Source organism: Ranitomeya imitator, chromosome 4 (assembly GCF_032444005.1).
Source record: "Ranitomeya imitator isolate aRanImi1 chromosome 4, aRanImi1.pri, whole genome shotgun sequence".
Lineage (NCBI taxonomy): Eukaryota > Metazoa > Chordata > Amphibia > Anura > Dendrobatidae > Ranitomeya > Ranitomeya imitator.
In genome coordinates this window covers 174,705,030-174,726,950 of record NC_091285.1, presented here as the reverse complement: position 1 = coordinate 174,726,950, position 21,921 = coordinate 174,705,030, and the positions used below count along the sequence as shown (strand labels likewise).

General features: G+C 38.6%; 1 protein-coding gene across 1 annotated transcript in view; it reads right to left on the bottom strand.

Moving 5' to 3' along the window:
- Window positions 1-513: 513 nt before the first annotated feature.
- NEURL1B (neuralized E3 ubiquitin protein ligase 1B) overlaps window positions 514-21,921 on the bottom strand; it is a 75,972-nt gene continuing 54,564 nt past the window's right edge. The window contains exons 3-5 of the mRNA XM_069764103.1: window positions 20,161-20,865; window positions 6,916-7,035; window positions 514-4,290 (exon numbers count right to left, since the gene is read on the bottom strand). Coding sequence (XP_069620204.1) covers window positions 4,049-4,290; window positions 6,916-7,035; window positions 20,161-20,865 — 1,067 coding nt within the window. The 3' untranslated portion in view covers window positions 514-4,048. The remainder of the gene's footprint in view (window positions 4,291-6,915; window positions 7,036-20,160; window positions 20,866-21,921) is intronic.

Sequence of the window (21,921 nt, the reverse complement as noted above, 5' to 3'; positions counted from 1 at the left end):
TTTATATATATACTGGACCTCTGAACTCAAATGGATTCCCCCCGTTTATTAGTATATAAGAGATACACTATAGTTGAGTTACATGGCTCCACTGATGCAGTAAAAGTATACCTTTGTACCATGTTAGCCTGATAGAGACCCGAGTAGTCCCAAAAGCTTGCTATTTATTACCATTTGTGATGATCAAATGTGCTAACAGTGTCTTTGGCGTGCTGGAAAAATGTGTTCCCATGGCTGTTCGACAGCCGCAACACATGCCTGTTTGTTAGGGAATCTCTGCATATGTTGCATGAGACATGCAGGCCACAGGGGCTCAAACATTTTTCGAGCACAACAAAGTCTCCCGGTTAGCTCCCGAGCATGCTCGGATAACACCTTATCCCAGCGTGTTCACTCATCACTAGTTACCTTCTCTTCAGTTCACCATTAATAAGCTTTCAACCACTAAGGACTCAAATTTTATTATTTTTCATGGCTCCAATGAAGTCACATAAAATACAAACACCACTGATCTACAAGCCAACTTTTTATTTGCTTTTGAACAGAAATATTGGAACAGATAAAAATGTACAATGACAAAACAAAAGCACAACACAAAAATGAAAAGTGCAAAAACAGACAACCAATATTCAGTCTTGAATACAGACTATATATAAGCATACAATGCGGTACAGGCATCACCGTAAATAACTACAAATTATCTTTATATTTGAAAAACAAAATGGCTAAAGATCTGGGGGATAAAGGTGAAAGGTACAAGGTTCACTGAATTATCAAAACAAAGGTCTTCAGTGACACGTTATAAAACATGAATGTGTGTTATAGTTACGTAACTTTTAGTGTTTTATTATAACATGGCGTCTGTATATAAAAAGTGCACAAACAAGCTCAATAAGGCACAGACATCGTCTATACAAAGTATTTACCAATCCATTTAAAGTTACAAATCAATAACAGTTTTACAACGATTGTCTTTCTGGAGAGTGGAGTAGGAGAGAGAGGTACACCATAAACCCAATCCAATTACTGGGGTGAAAAAAAAAAAAAAAAAAAAAGGTGGACGGATTATTTTGGCATGTTAATTGAGACGTGGGAGGCACAACATAGGGAAGATTTTTGTGTGAGGAATCAATGATTTTACAATCCTGGGTTTACAGAGTGGTTGACTTGTCCGTAATTCTTTTATATTACATAAACATCACCAGCCGCGGATCCCCGCACATAGGGATTAAGTTTGCTTGTATGATATTTTACCCATTACACTTTAGCGGAACTCCTTTTCTTAATTTGCTTAGAGTACAAATCTAATCCCCAAACCCTACAACTACAGGACAGTGGAGATATGGCCAAAACTAATCTTCTAGGGAAGACCACCCTGACCATATTCTTCATTCTACAGGCCTTTACAGAAAAAAAAAGGCTTGATCACCATTTTGAGCTGGTCACCTGTGTAGGTGTATTGTGCAAATAACTATTCTGTGTATACACAAATTCCCACGAATATCAGCAGTTGTACGATTGTCAAATTTCCAATTTTTCCAATCAGGCTTGGCCCCATCCCGTCTCTTGAACACCGCAAATACTGTAACTTCTTAAATAGAAGTCAATGGATGAATGTGACAATAAAAAGATCATGGGTCTCGTGAATTCCATTAGCCATTGGTGATCAGTGAATGGAACTAGCCTTAATCCGATTCCTCTAAAAAGTCATGATCTCTACAGAATTCTCTAACTAACATGCCTAGAACCCTAAGAAGTCCTTCTCTACACATGCCGCACCTTCAGATACCACAATCCGTTCTCTACGTTAAAATCCGCTCCAAGCTATTCTATAGGTAACCTTGATACAAAGGTCAGATACTGTAACACACGAGAAACACAACACCCGGATAGCTAACACTTTGCCTGCTGTGCTACTTCAGCAAGAAGGCCTACGTCACACAATAGAAATATAGAAAGATGTCGAATGCTTCGTTCACTGAGAAGGCTGCGGTCTTTGCTGTCAGCCTCAAGGGTCTTGGGAGTCTTAAAATTACATCTTGACTAACTGATCAGGCTTAGCCTGCTTTCTAGGTGGAGTATCGGGAGCCACTGATTGGAAAGCAAGTTCCATTTACTGCATTACACACTATCGTGTATATTCTGGAATCCTGGTTTTCTTTTAATCAAGGCATCCTAGATACAAAACTTCACTTAACTCCACTGTTACATGAGGAACCTGGGGACAATGAGGGGAGACATACCGCTCACACTGCAGGGTATATAACGGTGCAGTAACCATGAAAACACAGTCAAACCAGTCACTAAAAACTCGTCACATCACTTAGGTACAAGAAAAGGTAAAAGTCGCTGGTTCCTAGTAAATTCGTAATGGCTACTTCCACCTTGTGTAGGAGGTTACACTGGAGTTTTCTTGGTAAAAAGCATCTTTTTCCCTTTCATATGAGAATAAGGAGTGAGGCTAAAGCACCACTTGCTTATTATCTACATCATAAAATAGATTGTCTATAGAACGGATGACTAGAATCCAACAAATGCCACACAGATTCATATTCATCATTTGCCTTTATATATATATTTTTTTTAATCTTGTGATATTCATTGCCTTTTATGCGCAAAATTCTTTAAAGTGGCTCATGTTTTTCATTAGTATGGAACAAAAAATAGTCTGTTTCGGTCTTTTAAAAAAATAATTTAAAGAGAGACTGGAGTACATTTTTGCAAAAATGTTCCAACTTTTTTAAACGCGCAAATCCTCCCAAGTCACTAATTGAGAGTTATTCGCACAGATAAAACTGGCAAAAATACAGTGATGAATCAGGCCCCAAAGTGTGCATCCTTATAAAATTTTGACAACTGTTTGCTTGAATGGAAAAACAGTAAAGAAACTATTGCACCAAAAATGCCGCACTCAACAGACGCAAGAGGATAATTGTCTACAAGACTTCAACATTACCGGGCATTTTAGAAATAATGTAGAGCAATGGGAACCTGCCGAACAGGTTGCAAAGTGTAATGAGCAGCAAAACCAAGACAGATCAACCTATGGAAACCAGTTCCAGAGTTTTTGAACTGTGTGTACTCGATTCCAGTTGACTATGTCAGTAAGGCACCAGACTATGAATTTTGGGATAATCTTGACTAAAAATTCTAGCAGATATCTAAATCTAGTTTTCACCAAATAAATCGTTGCAATATATGGAGGCATCAAACTTCAGATCTTAGACTAGTTACCGTCATGTCAACATCTCGAAAACTCCGGTGGTCAAGAGTTTCTCGGGGTTTCTTCCCTAAGGGAGTTCTCATGGGCTATTACTATAGATGAAGACAGGAATCAGCATGACCAGAACAAGAGTCTCAGAAATTACAATGATGATTGAGATCAAAGAGCATCATTCCTTTTTAGTTATGACACTAGACCAATGGAGCTCATGGACCACCACCCCTGACACTTTGTATAAGGCTGAATAAATATGGTATAGTGTAGTGGTTTGGTAATCCTGCTGGGGAAAAAAAAATCATGCTTTTAAAATGTTTCTTGTAATTCTCAAACAAGGTCCATAATGTGGAAAATACTGCTAATGGTGTTGATCCCAATCTGGTACTGGCAGAGACACGGGTGGAGATGAAAATCTGAAGTCACGTCTCTGCCAGATTCCCTGCGCCTGGTTTATGACACTGGAAGGCACTACTTTATGTACTGATAAATGATGATTCGCTTAAAGGGGCCTTGGGGAATATAATTTTGGTCTAATTGCACCCCTGAGTAAAGGCACCTCCACAACCATAACGATGGTGAGCTGGATGGTTTAATAAGGACAACCTGAACAATTGCTTTATGACCCTGTACTAGAGGTATCCCTAAATCAACTGGCCATGAGTAAGGACACTGGCACATCAGTATTGTGCCACATTACTACTAATAGGTTTAATCCTAGAGCCAATATATAAAGCATTGTTTCCACAGAGGGCAGATCCCTGATTCGACTCTATATTTTCTGAAAAGTCAGCACACAATACATCCCTGTGAAACGCCAGACTCCATTTTTTAAGGACGATATGTTTTGATGACGTCTTTTATCACCCTCCGGCAGATGGGGCAACACGCGTTCATTTGCCTCTTCAACTTCAGCCCACAACTGCTGCACAGACACATGTGGCCACAAGTATAGATGACCGTTTCGACTTCATTATCAAAGCACACTGCACATTCTCCGTCTTTACTTCCTTGAGGTTCTGGTGCAAACACTGGAGATACGGGTGGGCTCAGCGGAGAACTAGGTGCAGTCACTGTAAATGGGAAATGAAAATGGTAAGGGATTTTGTTATCTCAAAGAACCCCATTTTCTCCCATATTCAAATGTAGTCGCATCTTTTAGCCACAAATACAGCTGAACACTGTGGCACCGGGACTAGGGCAGAGCAGCCCCAACTCGGACGTATAACAACGTGAGGAGGAGGTCAGCTTACTGCTGAGCTCATCACTCCGTTGCATTCTATCCTTTCTCCTATACTCAAATGTAAATCACATCTTTTAGACACATACAGTTGAACACTGTGGCACCGGGGCTAGGGAAGAGCAGCCCCAACCCAGACAAACAACAATGTGAGGAGGTCAGCTTACTGCTGAGGTCATCACACTGCTGCCTGCGCTGCATAGGCAGCAGAGACGACAGATCTCGGTAAGCACTCCACAGAGGAGCCAAAGATTAAACGTGCTTAAACATCTTAGATGAGGAGACCTAAGGGATGGCAGTGTGTGTGTAACTAACAAGACACATTATAAGCGAGGGGTAGTAGTGTGGGTGTACTTTATGAAGAGGGCAGCAATGTGGAGGGAATATTATTGAAAGGAGCAGTTGGGATATATTACAGAGTATGAGGGCAGGGGGGTATATTATGGAGTGTGGCAGTGTGTGTGGGTGGGGGTATATTAGGGAGAGGGTGTGTGTGTTACTATGGAAAGGCTTATAGTCTGTGGGGGGTGGCGGTACGGACAGGGGCAATGTGGAGGGACATTATGGAGAGGGTTATATTATGGAGAGGGTTATATTATGGAGAGGGGCTGCACAGGTAGAGTAGAAATTGGGAGCTGAAGGTGAAATATGCTTTATTTTAGAGGAGGGGGCCAGGGCAAAAGGGTTGGGTTTACTGCAAGGGCACAAAAAAAAAGGGGGGGGGGTAACTGAGGACATTTTGAGGCAATTAAGGAATTATTGAAAAGGAGCATTTGGGGATATTATTGAAAAAGGCAGTCTGGGGGATTTATTATGGCAAAAGGCTGTGGGGGGTATATGATGGAGGAGGGCTATGAGGGGGGTTTATTATGGAGAGGGACAGTGTGAAGGATTTATTATGGAGAGGGGCAGTGAGGAGGGTATATTATGGAGAGGGGTAGTGTGAGGGGTATATTATTGAGGGGGGCAGTGTGAGGGGTATATTATGGAGAGGGGCAGTGTGAGGGGTTAATTTTGGAAAGGGGCAGTGTGATGGGTATATTATGGAGAGAGGTAGTGTGGAGGGCATATAGAGATGGGCAGTGTGTGGGATATTAGAGGGGCAGCATGGAGATATTTTGTGCAGGAATGACAATGAGGGGCAATTATTTATTCAGAGGCAGAGCATAAGAGATATTTACATTTATGAGGCAGTATAATGTTACTATTATTTTTAAGGGCACAATATCGGGATGTGCTGCTGAAGACTGAGAAGGGGGAAGTCTGGAGAGATGAACTGAGAGCATGAAACCTCAAAGCGTTTGGAAAAAATGGAGAAGAAAAGGAGAACGACTTCAAATCAGAACAGATGTTACCTATAAGGTAGAACAATTTTCCTGGCAGTTGTTGACGACATTTTTATTGGTCTACCTGACCGTGGTTTTGTTTTTACAGATCCCCTGATTTTCCATCTGTTAATCACAGTTTGAAAGCTGCTGACTGGCATTATCAATTCTTTGGATATCTTTTTGTATCCCTTTCCTGTTTTATACAGTTCAACTACTTTTTCCAGTAGATCCATTGACAATTCTTTTGCTTTCCCCATGACTCACAATCCAGAACGGTCAGTGGCTGGATGAGAGATGCAAGTCTGTCTGGATCACAGAAACTCACTCAGCTTTTATGCACACACACTGATTACAAGAAAACAGGTCACAGGTGAGGATGTTAGCTTTAGTAGCCATTGAAATCCATTTGTGTCAACTTCTGTGCATATTAACAAGCCAACATCACCAGGGTATGTGAACTTTTGATCACGGGTCATTTGGATGTTTTGGGTTGTCATTTTGATTTAAAAAGAGACTAACCATGAGTGGAGAAAAAGTTTGTGTGTTAAAATTCATATTCTCTGAAAAAAGGCCAGGAAAGCAAAAATTCTGCTGGGGGTATGTAAACTTTAGAGCATAACTGTATTGACAGTGGTTCTGGAGCTGCATTCATGTGCTGACTGTGGTTCTGAACTTGTACATATGCAGCAATGAATAATGTGCTTCATAGCCATGTTAAAACTTAAAAATCCTCAAAAACGTAGATATTTGAGATTACGAGGCGGATTTGGCAAATTACTGCTCCAAAAACTCTGTTTAACTTAATGTGTGTTCACACTGATTTTTTTTTTTTTTTAGCAGAAACTCTACAAATCCTCCTCAAAACTTGGTTCTAGTGATAATTGATGTACGAACAGTGGTTCTGGTGCTGTATTCATGTAATTGCCCCTTTACATTTTTTTTGGTGGCTCTCAGGATTTGTTCAGTATGGCAATGTGACCCTTGGCCCGAAAAATGTTGGGCACCCCTGTTGTAGAGAATACTGGGTATCATGCAGGTTTGTGTCAGGCTGCATCCAACCATCCTCCCATTTGTTGCAATATTTTCTGGAGAGGTGACAAATGAATGACTTATAATTGTATCCTACATACCTAAAGATGACTCAGAAGCTGAAGAGGAGCGGTTCACACTAAAGGCCATATCTGAATCGCTGTCATACTGGGAACCACTTGGAGATCCAGATGGAGAAAGCACATTGGACTGTACAGTTCCTAAAGGAAGGAGGAAGAAGATTATGAAACTATCGGAAGCTTTATTCAAAACATGTCTACACCACGCATAGTCATTAGGCAATTTGTATTTTTGATAAATAATTTTATTATAGAACCCCTACAGTGCCATCTGTCAATCCAAAAGTTAATAAACCTGAATATTTAAGAAAGTAAAAGTGAGGTTTTGCCTTCCTTATCTGTGTGCAGAATTAATGAGCGAGTATTAGTGAGCAGAATTATGTAACTAAATGAAAATGTTCCCATCTCACTTGCTTATTTTCATGTTTAACCGAGAGTAATAACCAAACTGAAAAAATACAAAATAACAAAAAAATATCAGTGACCAACAAAGCTACCCTTCTTTTAAATGACAGCCATAAGCCTTCCATCCATGGAGTTTGTCAGTTTCTTAGGCTACGTTCACATTAGCGTTTTGCGTGTTTGCGTCGGGCGACGCATGCGTCATGTGCCCCTATATTTAACATGGGGGACGCATGGACATGCGTTGTGCGACGCATGCGGTTTTTTTGCCGCAAGCGTCGGGCGCAGAAAACGCAACAAGTTGCATTTTTCTTGCGTCCAAATTTCGATAAAAAAGGACGCATGAGTCGCAAAACGCTGCGTTTTTGCGTACGTTTTGGTGCGTTTTTATTTGCGTTGTGCGTTGCTTTGCCGACGCAGCGGCGCACAACGCAAATGTGAACGTAGCCTTAATCTGTTAATCAACTTTTCGGGCAGCACCAACCACAGCCTCCCAGACACTGATCAGAGAGGAGACAGTTTTCCTGCTCCATAAATCTCCCGTTCAAGAAGGGACAAGAAGTTCTCAGTAAGGTTTAGGTAAGGTGAGGAAGGGGGCCATTTCTTTATTCCTTCATCTTTAAGGCCTGCACACTGACAGCCAAGCAGAGGAGACAGACTCATGCGATGGAGCTTTGTCCTGCATAAAAATCATGGTTTTCTTGAAAAATGCAGACTATATTGTGCCACTGCTTGAAGAAAGGGTTTAAAAACTGGTAGTAGGTTTGGGAGTTGACCAAGTCATTCTTCATCCCGAAAAGGTTCAATTAGTTTGTCTTTAATATTACCAGCCCATAGCAGTACCCAGGTCTTTGCCAGTTACTGATCCAGTCAGGCCCATCAAGAGTCATTCATCAGTCCATAAAACCTTTGAAAAACTGTATTCAGAGATTTATTCTTGATGGTTCTGTGATCACATCCCAATATCTTAGATTCAAGATTGCTGCATCCCTCTGTAAGCCTTAATTTTTGACTTTTCAGAGTCAGTAAAATCTTTTTGGCCAATTTTACCCGAAGACAACAAGCTGCCTAATAATTCTGCACACCTTGATAAAGGGTGTTGTGTACTTAGTCTACACCCACTCATTACTCGTCACCTGTTCTGCTTCATCCAATAAGCTTTTAACTTTATACAGCTTGGAGTTGGAAATCGGCATAAAAATTAGGATATGGTCAAAATACTCCCTCGCCTAATAATTGTGCACACAGTATATGCTCTGATTTACTAAACAAAATTAACAGGAACACTAAACACAAAATGCACAACAACAATTTTAAGACCGTGCTGTGAGGTCGAAATGTTGCACCACTTGGTGCTGGATTAAAGTCCAATATTTTTCTTGAACTGGAGTGCTGCCTGATGTTTTTCTATTTATATTTTGCGTTGGACATCCGCATTATTCAGAAAGTATTGCACCCAAAATCTGCTCAAGTTTGTGCTTCTATTTGTCTTTCTATTTAGATCGATAGAAGGAATGAGATAGATCGATCGATAGAAGGAATGAGATAGATCGATCGATAGAAGGAATGAGATAGATAGATAGATAGAGGAATGAGATAGATAGATAGAAGAATGAGATAGATAGATAGAAGAAAGATAGATAGATAAGAGATAGATAGATAGAAGAATGAGATAGAAGAAAGATAGATAGAAGAATGAGATAGATAGATAGAAGAATGAGATAGATAGATAGAAGAATGAGATAGATAGATAGAAGAATGAGATAGATAGATAGATAGATAGAAGAAAGAGATAGATAGATAGATAGAAGAAAGAGATAGATAGATAGATAGAAGAAAGAGATAGATAGATAGAAGAAAGAGATAGATAGATAGAAGAAAGAGATAGATAGAAGAAAGAGATAGATAGATAGAAGAAAGAGATAGATAGATAGAAGAAAGAGATAGATAGATAGAAGAAAGAGATAGATAGAAGAGATAGATAGATAGAAGAATGAGATAGATAGAAGAAAGAGATAGATAGATAGAAGAAAGAGATAGATAGATAGATAGATAGAAGAAAGAGATAGATAGATAGATAGAAGAAAGAGATAGATAGAAGAGATAGAGAGATAGAAGAATGAGATAGATAGATAGAAGAATGAGATAGATAGAAGAAAGAGATAGATAGAAGAGATAGATAGATAGAAGAATGAGATAGATAGATAGAAGAAAGAGATAGATAGATAGAAGAAAGATAGATAGATAAGAGATAGATAGATAGAAGAATGAGATAGATAGATAGAAGAATGAGATAGATAGATAGAAGAAAGAGATAGATAGATAGAAGAAAGAGATAGATAGATAGAAGAATGAGATAGATAGATAGAAGAAAGAGATAGATAGATAGAAGAAAGATAGATAGATAAGAGATAGATAGATAGAAGAATGAGATAGATAGATAGAAGAATGAGATAGATAGATAGAAGAATGAGATAGATAGATAGAAGAATGAGATAGATAGATAGAAGAATGAGATAGATAGATAGAAGAAAGAGATAGATAGATAGAAGAAAGATAGATAGATAAGAGATAGATAGATAGAAGAATGAGATAGATAGATAGAAGAAAGAGATAGATAGAAGAATGAGATAGATAGATAGAAGAAAGAGATAGATAGATAAGAGATAGATAGATAGAAGAATGAGATAGATAGATAGAAGAAAGAGATAGATAGAAGAATGAGATAGATAGATAGAAGAATGAGATAGATAGATAGAAGAATGAGATAGATAGATAGAAGAATGAGATAGATAGATAGAAGAATGAGATAGATAGATAGAAGAATGAGATAGATAGATAGATAGATAGAAGAAAGAGATAGATAGAAGAATGAGATAGATAGATAGAAGAATGAGATAGATAGATAGAAGAATGAGATAGATAGATAGATAGATAGATAGATAGAAGAATGAGATAGATAGATAGATAGATAGATAGATAGATAGATAGAAGAATGAGATAGATAGATAGATAGAAGAATGAGATAGATAGATAGATAGAAGAAAGAGATAGATAGATAGAAGAATGAGATAGATAGATAGAAGAAAGAGATAGATAGATAGAAGAGATAGAGAGATAGAAGAATGAGATAGATAGATAGAAGAAAGATAGATAGATAAGAGATAGATAGATAGAAGAATGAGATAGAAGAATGAGATAGAAGAAAGAGATAGATAGAAGAATGAGATAGATAGATAGAAGAAAGAGATAGATAGATAGAAGAAAGAGATAGATAGATAGAAGAAAGAGATAGATAGATAGAAGAATGAGATAGAAGAAAGAGATAGATAGAAGAAAGAGATAGATAGATAGATAGATAGATAGATAGATAGATAGAAGAATGAGATAGATAGATAGATAGATAGAAGAATGAGAGAGATAGATAGATAGATAGAAGAATGAGATAGATAGATAGATAGAAGAATGAGATAGATAGAAGAATGAGATAGATAGATAGAAGAATGAGATAGATAGATAGAAGAATGAGATAGATAGATAGAAGAATGAGATAGATAGATAGATAGAAGAATGAGATAGATAGATAGAAGAATGAGATAGATAGATAGAAGAATGAGATAGATAGATAGATAGATAGAAGAATGAGATAGATAGATAGATAGAAGAATGAGAGAGATAGATAGATAGATAGAAGAATGAGATAGATAGATAGATAGAAGAATGAGAGAGATAGATAGATAGATAGAAGAATGAGATAGATAGATAGATAGATAGATAGAAGAATGAGATAGATAGATAGAAGAATGAGATAGATAGATAGATAGATAGAAGAATGAGATAGATAGATAGATAGAAGAATGAGATAGATAGATAGATAGAAGAATGAGATAGATAGATAGATAGATAGAAGAAAGAGATAGATAGATAGAAGAAAGAGATAGATAGATAGAAGAAAGAGATAGATAGATAAGAGATAGATAGATAGAAGAATGAGAGAGATAGATAGATAGAAGAATGAGATAGATAGATAGATAGAAGAATGAGATAGATAGATAGATAGAAGAATGAGATAGATAGATAGAAGAATGAGATAGATAGATAGAAGAATGAGATAGATAGATAGAAGAATGAGATAGATAGATAGATAGAAGAATGAGATAGATAGATAGATAGAAGAATGAGATAGATAGATAGATAGAAGAATGAGATAGATAGATAGAAGAATGAGATAGATAGATAGAAGAATGAGATAGATAGATAGAAGAATGAGATAGATAGATAGATAGATAGAAGAATGAGATAGATAGATAGATAGAAGAATGAGATAGATAGATAGATAGAAGAATGAGATAGATAGATAGAAGAAAGAGATAGATAGATAAGAGATAGATAGATAGAAGAATGAGAGAGATAGATAGATAGAAGAATGAGATAGATAGATAGATAGAAGAATGAGATAGATAGATAGAAGAATGAGATAGATAGATAGAAGAATGAGATAGATAGATAGAAGAATGAGATAGATAGATAGAAGAATGAGATAGATAGATAGAAGAATGAGATAGATAGATAGATAGAAGAATGAGATAGATAGATAGATAGAAGAATGAGATAGATAGATAGATAGAAGAATGAGATAGATAGATAGATAGAAGAATGAGATAGATAGATAGATAGAAGAATGAGATAGATAGATAGATAGAAGAATGAGATAGATAGATAGAAGAATGAGATAGATAGATAGAAGAATGAGATAGATAGATAGAAGAATGAGATAGATAGATAGAAGAATGAGATAGATAGATAGAAGAATGAGATAGATAGATAGAAGAATGAGATAGATAGAAGAATGAGATAGATAGATAGAAGAAAGAGATAGATAGATAAGAGATAGATAGATAGAAGAATGAGAGAGATAGATAGATAGAAGAATGAGATAGATAGATAGATAGAAGAATGAGATAGATAGATAGATAGAAGAATGAGATAGATAGATAGATAGAAGAATGAGATAGATAGATAGATAGAAGAATGAGATAGATAGATAGATAGAAGAAAGAGATAGATAGATAGAAGAAAGAGATAGATAGATAGAAGAAAGAGATAGATAGATAAGAGATAGATAGATAGAAGAATGAGAGAGATAGATAGATAGAAGAATGAGATAGATAGATAGATAGAAGAATGAGATAGATAGAAGAATGAGATAGATAGATAGAAGAATGAGATAGATAGATAGAAGAATGAGATAGATAGATAGAAGAATGAGAGAGATAGATAGATAGATAGAAGAATGAGATAGATAGATAGATAGAAGAATGAGATAGATAGATAGATAGAAGAATGAGATAGATAGATAGATAGAAGAATGAGATAGATAGATAGAAGAATGAGATAGATAGATAGAAGAATGAGATAGATAGATAGAAGAATGAGATAGATAGATAGATAGATAGATAGAAGAATGAGATAGATAGATAGATAGAAGAATGAGATAGATAGATAGATAGAAGAATGAGATAGATAGATAGATAGAAGAAAGAGATAGATAGATAGAAGAAAGAGATAGATAGATAAGAGATAGATAGATAGAAGAATGAGAGAGATAGATAGATAGAAGAATGAGAGAGATAGATAGATAGAAGAATGAGATAGATAGATAGATAGAAGAATGAGATAGATAGATAGATAGAAGAATGAGATAGATAGATAGAAGAATGAGATAGATAGATAGAAGAATGAGATAGATAGATAGAAGAATGAGATAGATAGATAGAAGAATGAGATAGATAGATAGATAGAAGAATGAGATAGATAGATAGATAGAAGAATGAGATAGATAGATAGATAGAAGAATGAGATAGATAGATAGAAGAATGAGATAGATAGATAGAAGAATGAGATAGATAGATAGAAGAATGAGATAGATAGATAGAAGAATGAGATAGATAGATAGAAGCAGCAACCTGGGTAAACTCTTCAACTGCATCCTGAACAAGAGGATCCTCACCTTCCTCACCGAGCACAACGTCCTCAGCAAGAGCCAAGCAGGGTTCATGCCAAACCACCGCACCACTGACCACATCTACACTCTGCACAGCCTCATCAAGAGCCACGTCCACAATACAAAGAACGGGAAGATATACGCTTGTTTTGTGGACTTCAAGAAGGCCTTCGACTCAGTGTGGCACCCAGGACTATTCCTAAAATTGCTGGGGAGCGGAATAGGAGGCAAAACATATGATGTCATCCGAAGCTCCTACACAGAGAACAGTTGCAGTGTGAAGGTCAACGGAAGGAGGACAGCCTATTTCCAACAAAGTCGAGGAGTGAGACAGGGCTGCAGCCTCAGTCCAACGCTCTTTAACATCTACATCAACGAGCTGGCAGTGGCCCTAGAGTCCTCCTCAGCACCAGGACTCACCCTCCATGACACCCAGGTGAAATTTCTGCTGTATGCAGATGACCTCGTGCTGTTATCACCAACTGAGAAAGGCCTCCAAGATCATCTGAAAATCCTAGAGACCTTCAGCAGCACATGGGCACTGCCAATCAACGAGAAAAAAACTAATATCATGGTGTTCCAGAAAAGAAAGCAGAAACCCACTGGCAATCCTACCTTTATGATAGACAACCGTCCACTTACTGAAACCAACAGGTACACCTACCTGGGCCTAGAACTCAGCCAGTCAGGGAGCTTCAAGCTAGCCATAGAGTCACTAAAAGACAAGGCATCCAAAGCCTTTTATGCCATCAGAAGGCGTCTGTACCACCTCAAGGCACCAGTAACCGTATGGCTAAAAATTTTTGACTCCATCATTGCCCCAATTCTTCTATACGGTAGTGAGGTCTGGGGCCCAGTCTCATACCCAAACTGGTCAAAGTGGGACGCTGGGCCGACAGAAATATTCCACCTAGAGTTCTGCAAGCATCTTCTCCAAGTCCATCGGAGCACATCAAATAGCGCCTGCCGAGCAGAGCTGGGCAGATTCCCACTACACATCGCAATAAAGAAGAAGGCGCTGTCATTCAAGGCTCATCTACAAAGTAGCAGTCCCAGCTCCTACCATCACAAAGCCTTACTACACCAGGAAGCCTCAGGAAGCCTCCCAAGGAAAAGTACCCAAAGCCAGTCTGACCAAGCCATCAACCCCCATGGCCTGACAAAAGGTGAAATCCAGAAAATGGTACACAAAGTCAAAGAGGAATATCTCAGCATCTGGAGGAACGACATAAACAAATCCCAGAAACTGACAATATACCGGAATCTACAGAGGGAGTACAAACTGGCCCCATATCTAGAGAAACTAGAAAACCCCAAAGATCGACAGATCCTGAGCCGGTACAGACTGAGCGCCCACAGCCTACTCATCGAATCCGGGCGGCACCGACAGAACTACAAGCCTCGAGAGAACAGACTCTGCCAGCAGTGCCCCCAGGAGGCCGTGGAGGATGAGGCCCACTTCCTGCTGAGGTGCCCCAAATACTCCGCAGTGAGGGACACTCACTTCAAGAGGCTGTCTGATCTCCTCCCAGATTTCACCTCCAAGGAGGAGGAAGAGAAACTGCTGATAATACTGGGGGAAGAGGAAAGTGCAGTGGCCGTAGCAGCGGAATATGTCAGTGCCTGCCACAGACTAAGAGGAGCCTGATATGTCATGGACTCCCGTACCCCAACACTGGACATATCCCTATCCCCCGACTAAAGAGCCCGATATGTCATGGACTCCTATACCCCACCCTGGAAACATCCCCTATCCTCTAAAAGGAATTTGATATTCCCTGGACCTCTATATGCCCCCCCTCCCCCACCCCCGTATTTTTACCATATGCTTTGGCAATGCTAACATGTACTTAGTCCTGCCAATAAAGCTCATTTGAATTTGAATTTGAAGAATGAGATAGATAGATAGAAGAATGAGATAGATAGATAGAAGAATGAGATAGATAGATAGAAGAATGAGATAGATAGATAGAAGAATGAGATAGATAGATAGAAGAAAGAGATAGATAGATAGAAGAAAGAGATAGATAGATAGAAGAAAGAGATAGATAGATAGAAGAAAGAGATAGATAGATAGAAGAAAGAGATAGATAGATAGAAGAAAGAGATAGATAGATAGAAGAAAGAGATAGATAGATAGAAGAATGAGATAGATAGAAGAATGAGATAGATAGATAGAAGAATGAGATAGATAGATAGAAGAATGAGATAGATAGAAGAATGAGATAGATAGATAGAAGAATGAGATAGATAGATAGAAGAATGAGATAGATAGATAGAAGAATGAGATAGATAGAAGAATGAGATAGATAGATAGAAGAATGAGATAGATAGATAGAAGAATGAGATAGATAGAAGAATGAGATAGATAGAAGAATGAGATAGAAGAATGAGATAGATAGATAGATAGAAGAATGAGATAGATAGATAGAAGAATGAGATAGATAGATAGAAGAATGAGATAGATAGAAGAATGAGATAGATAGATAGATAGAAGAATGAGATAGATAGAAGAATGAGATAGATAGATAGAAGAATGAGATAGATAGATAGATAGAAGAATGAGATAGCTAGAAGAATGAGATAGAAGAATGAGATAGATAGAAGAATGAGATAGATAGATAGAAGAATGAGATAGATAGAAGAATGAGATAGATAGATAGAAGAATGAGATAGATAGATAGATAGAAGAATGAGATAGATAGATAGATAGAAGAATGAGATAGATAGATAGAAGAATGAGATAGATAGAAGAATGAGATAGATAGAAGAATGAGATAGATAGAAGAATGAGATAGAAGAATGAGATAGATAGAAGAATGAGATAGATAGATAGATAGATAGAAGAATGAGATAGATAGATAGAAGAATGAGATAGATAGATAGAAGAATGAGATAGATAGAAGAATGAGATAGATAGATAGAAGAATGAGATAGATAGAAGAATGAGATAGATAGATAGAAGAATGAGATAGATAGATAGAAGAATGAGATAGATAGATAGAAGAATGAGATAGATAGATAGAAGAATGAGATAGATAGATAGAAGAAAGATAGATAGAAGAAAGAGATAGATAGATAGATAGATAGATAGATAGAAGAAAGAGATAGATAGGAGATAGATAGATAGAAGAAAGAGATAGATAGATAGATAGAAGAAAGAGATAGATAGATAGATAGAAGAAAGAGATAGATAGATAGAAGAATGAGATAGATAGAAGAATGAGATAGAAGAATGAGATAGATAGATAGAAGAATGAGATAGATAGAAGAATGAGATAGATAGAAGAATGAGATAGAAGAATGAGATAGATAGATAGAAGAATGAGATAGATAGAAGAATGAGATAGATAGAAGAATGAGATAGAAGAATGAGATAGATAGAAGAATGAGATAGATAGATAGAAGAATGAGATAGATAGAAGAATGAGATAGATAGAAGAATGAGATAGAAGAATGAGATAGAAGAATGAGATAGATAGAAGAATGAGATAGATAGATAGAAGAATGAGATAGATAGATAGAAGAATGAGATAGATAGATAGAAGAATGAGATAGATAGATAGAAGAATGAGATAGATAGATAGAAGAATGAGATAGATAGATAGAAGAATGAGATAGATAGATAGAAGAATGAGATAGATAGATAGAAGAATGAGATAGATAGATAGAAGAATGAGATAGATAGATAGAAGAATGAGATAGATAGATAGAAGAATGAGATAGATAGATAGAAGAATGAGATAGATAGATAGAAGAATGAGATAGATAGATAGAAGAATGAGATAGATAGATAGAAGAATGAGATAGATAGATAGAAGAATGAGATAGATAGATAGATAGAAGAATGAGATAGATAGATAGATAGAAGAAAGAGATAGATAGATAGATAGATAGATAGATAGAAGAAAGAGATAGATAGGAGATAGATAGATAGAAGAAAGAGATAGATAGATAGAAGAAAGAGATAGATAGATAGAAGAAAGAGATAGATAGATAGATAGAAGAAAGAGATAGATAGATAGATAGAAGAATGAGATAGATAGAAGAATGAGATAGATAGAAGAATGAGATAGAAGAATGAGATAGATAGAAGAATGAGATAGATAGAAGAATGAGATAGATAGAAGAATGAGATAGATAGATAGAAGAATGAGATAGATAGAAGAATGAGATAGATAGATAGATAGAAGAATGAGATAGATAGATAGAAGAATGAGATAGATAGATAGAAGAATGAGATAGATAGAAGAATGAGATAGATAGATAGAAGAATGAGATAGATAGAAGAATGAGATAGATAGAGAGATATTTGGGGTCCACTGTTCTTAAAGTGGAAAAAGTGAAGTAATGGTCCCAACTTACTTTAGCCCACCAATAACGTGTATAATAGGAAAGGCTCTTGCATCTAGGCAGCGGCAGAGAAACTTGTACATGTAAAGCTGGTGTGTTTTTACCACCCCACAGGGATAAGTGGACAATGATGCTAGTCATTATAATCTGTGTACTGTGCTATGGACACTGCAGGTGCTACATAAACCGCGGAAAAATGACTAAGTCAGGGAGTCTCTAGCTTTTTAGATGACTGCTGTATATTCACTAAGAGTACTGAAATGAAGAATTGTGGAATTTATCTGTTTTCTAACTTCCCATTGTGTTTCCAGATCCTCACAAGGAATCTGCTGGGACCCGGAGGCGGAGGTTGCGCTGACATCATGGCAGTAGCTACAAGAACCGATTCCCACATTATCTCAGCAGAAGCCTCCTCCACTTGGAGGAGAGAACATCTGTGGTAGGAATATACACAGACGCCATAACAAATAACGATATGTGTCGCTGCCAGGGCGCGCGTTCACACATGGGGCAGGGGCACATGTAAGGTCTTGGGAAAAGCGCGCTGTCTCATGGAATAGTAGAGACGGACAGGAAGCGTGGAGGGGAATCTGGAAATACATGTGTGTGCGAGTGTCTGTACCCAAATACCAACATCTGTGCTGCTGATCCTCCAGAAATATCCCATCCAGTAAGTTCATGTGCTCTGCCGCTGTCCAGATGTCAAATAAACACTTCATTTTACTGTCATAACAAATAAATGAAAATACAACAGAAAAAAAATGTCTATATTACTTGTCTGCTCTGACAATTATTTATTACTTCTGCCCACTAAGTGAGACCAGACCGTCTTAAATGTGCCAAATTTATCACTGTTGAGCATCCTGGATGATAAATCCTTACACAATGTTGTGCAGCTTTCCACCACCTACTAGTTGGCTTCCTTTATACCACAATTTTGGAGTAAGGTGTCACATTTTAAGACAAGCAAATTGTCTCTTCAGAGAGGAAGAGAACTCGAACTCCTATTGGATGTAGCAATCCTAACAGTCAATCAATGCCAACCCTTTAACGAGCCTTGTCACATGACTTAAGATAATAGCCAAACCAGATCTCAATTTGCAGACACTGTTTCGGGTTGTTGCCCATCATCAGTTCAAAGTATGAGATCTGATTTAGCTAAATGAAGGGGTAACGTTTCTCCATGTGAAGCGTGACAAACCAGGCCTGGCACGTCAGGGTGAGGAGACTTAAATGCCATGCATCCTCCTCTGGGAAATTAAATATGCAAATTAAATTTCTCAGAGAAGCATGCATGGCGTTTAAGTCTCCTCACTCAGACGTAGCTTGTCACTTTCCACAAGGCGAAACGTTACCTCTTAGATCCCCTTTCTTATCTAAAGCACACTCTCTTGCTGAATTAGTTATGTAGGCACTGATTCATTAGAGTGCAATACATTTTTTGAAAGTTACATTTTTGTGCTACGCAGAGTTGGGCAAAAATATATTATTTTTAATTTTTTGAGGGCAACTTTGGCCAAAATGAGCAGGGCCGGGGTGGGATGGAGGCATGACAGGGTATGGTAAGGCCCACTCATCATTCACGACTACTTGTGGTTGTCCTTTTCCCACAAATCTTACTCCAGGTGCAAAGCGCATACAGCTTCGCATACGTGTGCGCCTCTGGATGAATCAGGTGCGTCGGACTCCAACACGCACCCTCGTCAACACAGCCATGTACAATGCACGGGGACAAAGTGTCGAAAACACACACTGAAAAAATCTACAACTTGAGATGGCAAGATGAAATAAAATGTGGCAATGTCCACCAAAGTAAAGGTGCAACACTAAATCTGTCCCATTGATGGGGTAATAAAGTATTATAACTGAACAGTAAGAGGTAAATGTGGAAGTCTAACTTGCTTTAAATGATATTTTTTACGACTTTTACTTCCCCCACCATTACATAACGTATAGCCCAGCGCAGAAGCGAGAAAGTGGTACAACATGGCAAGCACAAGTGCCTGCATACAGTATGGGAACAGAGGTGACCGTACTCTGTGCGCACCACCAGGGGGCAGCAGATACTGACGAGAAAACTCGCGGTTACTAGGGAGCGTCAATATTCGGCTGCTGTAGGAGCACAGAGATTAACCTGGATTCAGAAACGTGCATTAAATCTAACTAGATGTTACTCCATTGCTCATGAGAGCAGCGTTCTGGGGCGAGTTGTCCTTTAAATAAACTAATTTTATCATACACCCTGGTTTTTAAGTAAAGAGAAGCGCGCAGCTCTCCGCAGCCATTTTTTACGATGGAGAATACAATTGACCCCATTAACTTGGTCACAGATGTGGGGATTTCATTGATATTATACTATGTAGAAAATAATAATAATACTACTACATTATAGCATTTAACCCTTCCATTTCTACATGTTATGATTGGATATGCCCCGAGTAACCATCTACGCTCGGCCAAGTATGTACATGGAAAACAACATGTTGGTTTCCAAAGGTTTCACTTACCCATAACTCTCAGCTGATTCACAATTCCATGAATTGAAAAAAACATCCAAAGAGGCTGCGAGGAGTCCACACACATCAACATCCCGCGGCTGTTTCCATTAACGCCATGATGTATCTCCCCATTGGGCATAAATAAAAAACTATGGATATCGCCGTTGCTCACTGTGAACAAACCTTGATGAACAACCCAATATTCCTTTCTGTCCAGTAGGTAGTCTGGATTGGAGGGCAGGTCATAGGTTCGTAATGTGCTTGGATCGCAGGAGGTGATGCCAAATGATAACGACCCATAGTAAGGCAGCGGTAACTGGCCGGTCTCTATAAAGAGGGTCTCCCCGATGTGCACTGGCCTCTCAGTAAACACTATCGTCCTGTTGCTCTCCTGCCAATTCGTATATGCCACCGATCGATCAGATGACAGGGTGATGTCAGCACCACGAGTGGAGTGAAAGTGAAGCTCCATGTCCAATAACGTTGGCATCCCTTGGGTACGCTGCCGCCTGTTTGGACAACAAGGTATGGCGTGGTTGTCGGTCGGCGGCGGCACTCGACTTAAGTTCAAGTTAGCAATTTTTGCTACCACCTGATTGTTCTCCAGTTCGTTATTGTTGAAGTTTGCAGAATCGTGGCTACTTTGCGGCAAGCATGTGCTCAGCCGGGGGCTGCTCAGTCGTCCTGGTGGCATTGTGTCAGCAAACATGCTATCTGTGGGTGCAAAACAAAGAGTTTAGTGTACAGGAGGTATAGGAGAGACCGAAACAACAACACTCTACAAACACGTCTGTCTTGTGATTAAGGACTGGGTGGATGAGTGTTCCCATTAATCCAATTCATCAGCACATGTCATCTGCACCACATTTTAAGAGGACAAGACTTGTCCCTCTGTCCCACCTAACAACCAGAAGAGATCCAAGTGTAACGTCGCTGGGTGCAGGGCACCGATAAGACAAAATGGCTCATTCTGAATACAGGTATCGCTTGTATCCCACATACCCGCCATGCTATACCATCAGCTGCTGCCAGAACTACAACTCCCAGCATGATATATTTCACCATTTGTCATGACACGCCTAGCATTCACACTAGGCAGTAAAGTTCACCCCCCCGCCAACATTTGGCTTAGAGGGTCTAGGTATGGAGCCAAGTTTTGAACACAGAATAAAAAGATCCATTTCATAGTAGCGTGATAAATGAGTAGGCGTCAAAGCTTCGCAGCTGCCTCCTGTCACAAGCGGACATTGTGAAAGCTTTCTTCTGAGCCTGCAGCTACATCGGGGCTTTTGTAATAAACAAGAATGAGTGCACGGCATGAGATCCAAGTTGAATGAAAGGTGCGTTAACACTCATGGGCCTGATAAAATATTAACATTACCGAGAATATAAGGTCATACCCAAGAGTGGATACTAATATCAAGTCCCCGAGACCTAGTTGTGTGAGCAGAGATGACAGGTGCCACTGGAAAGAAATGTCACTGGTCACAAACAAGACCTAGGGTGTGAGAAATATTGGCCCCACCATTGGGGCTGCGAGCTACCGATACCAAGAAACCAGTCCTGTATGTGGGCCCCGTATATATCACATGTGAAGAGCCAAGGACTGCTGGCCTACGCCAAGAGACATACGGAGGAACCATGTTACAATCAGACAAGGTAATGCATGGAGACGGCATTTGTGCCCCTCAAACAGAGGTTAAAAACTGAAAAGGGATTGCTGGTGGTGGATCTGGGGAGGTTGTGTGCACCTAGAGATGAAACAGGGAT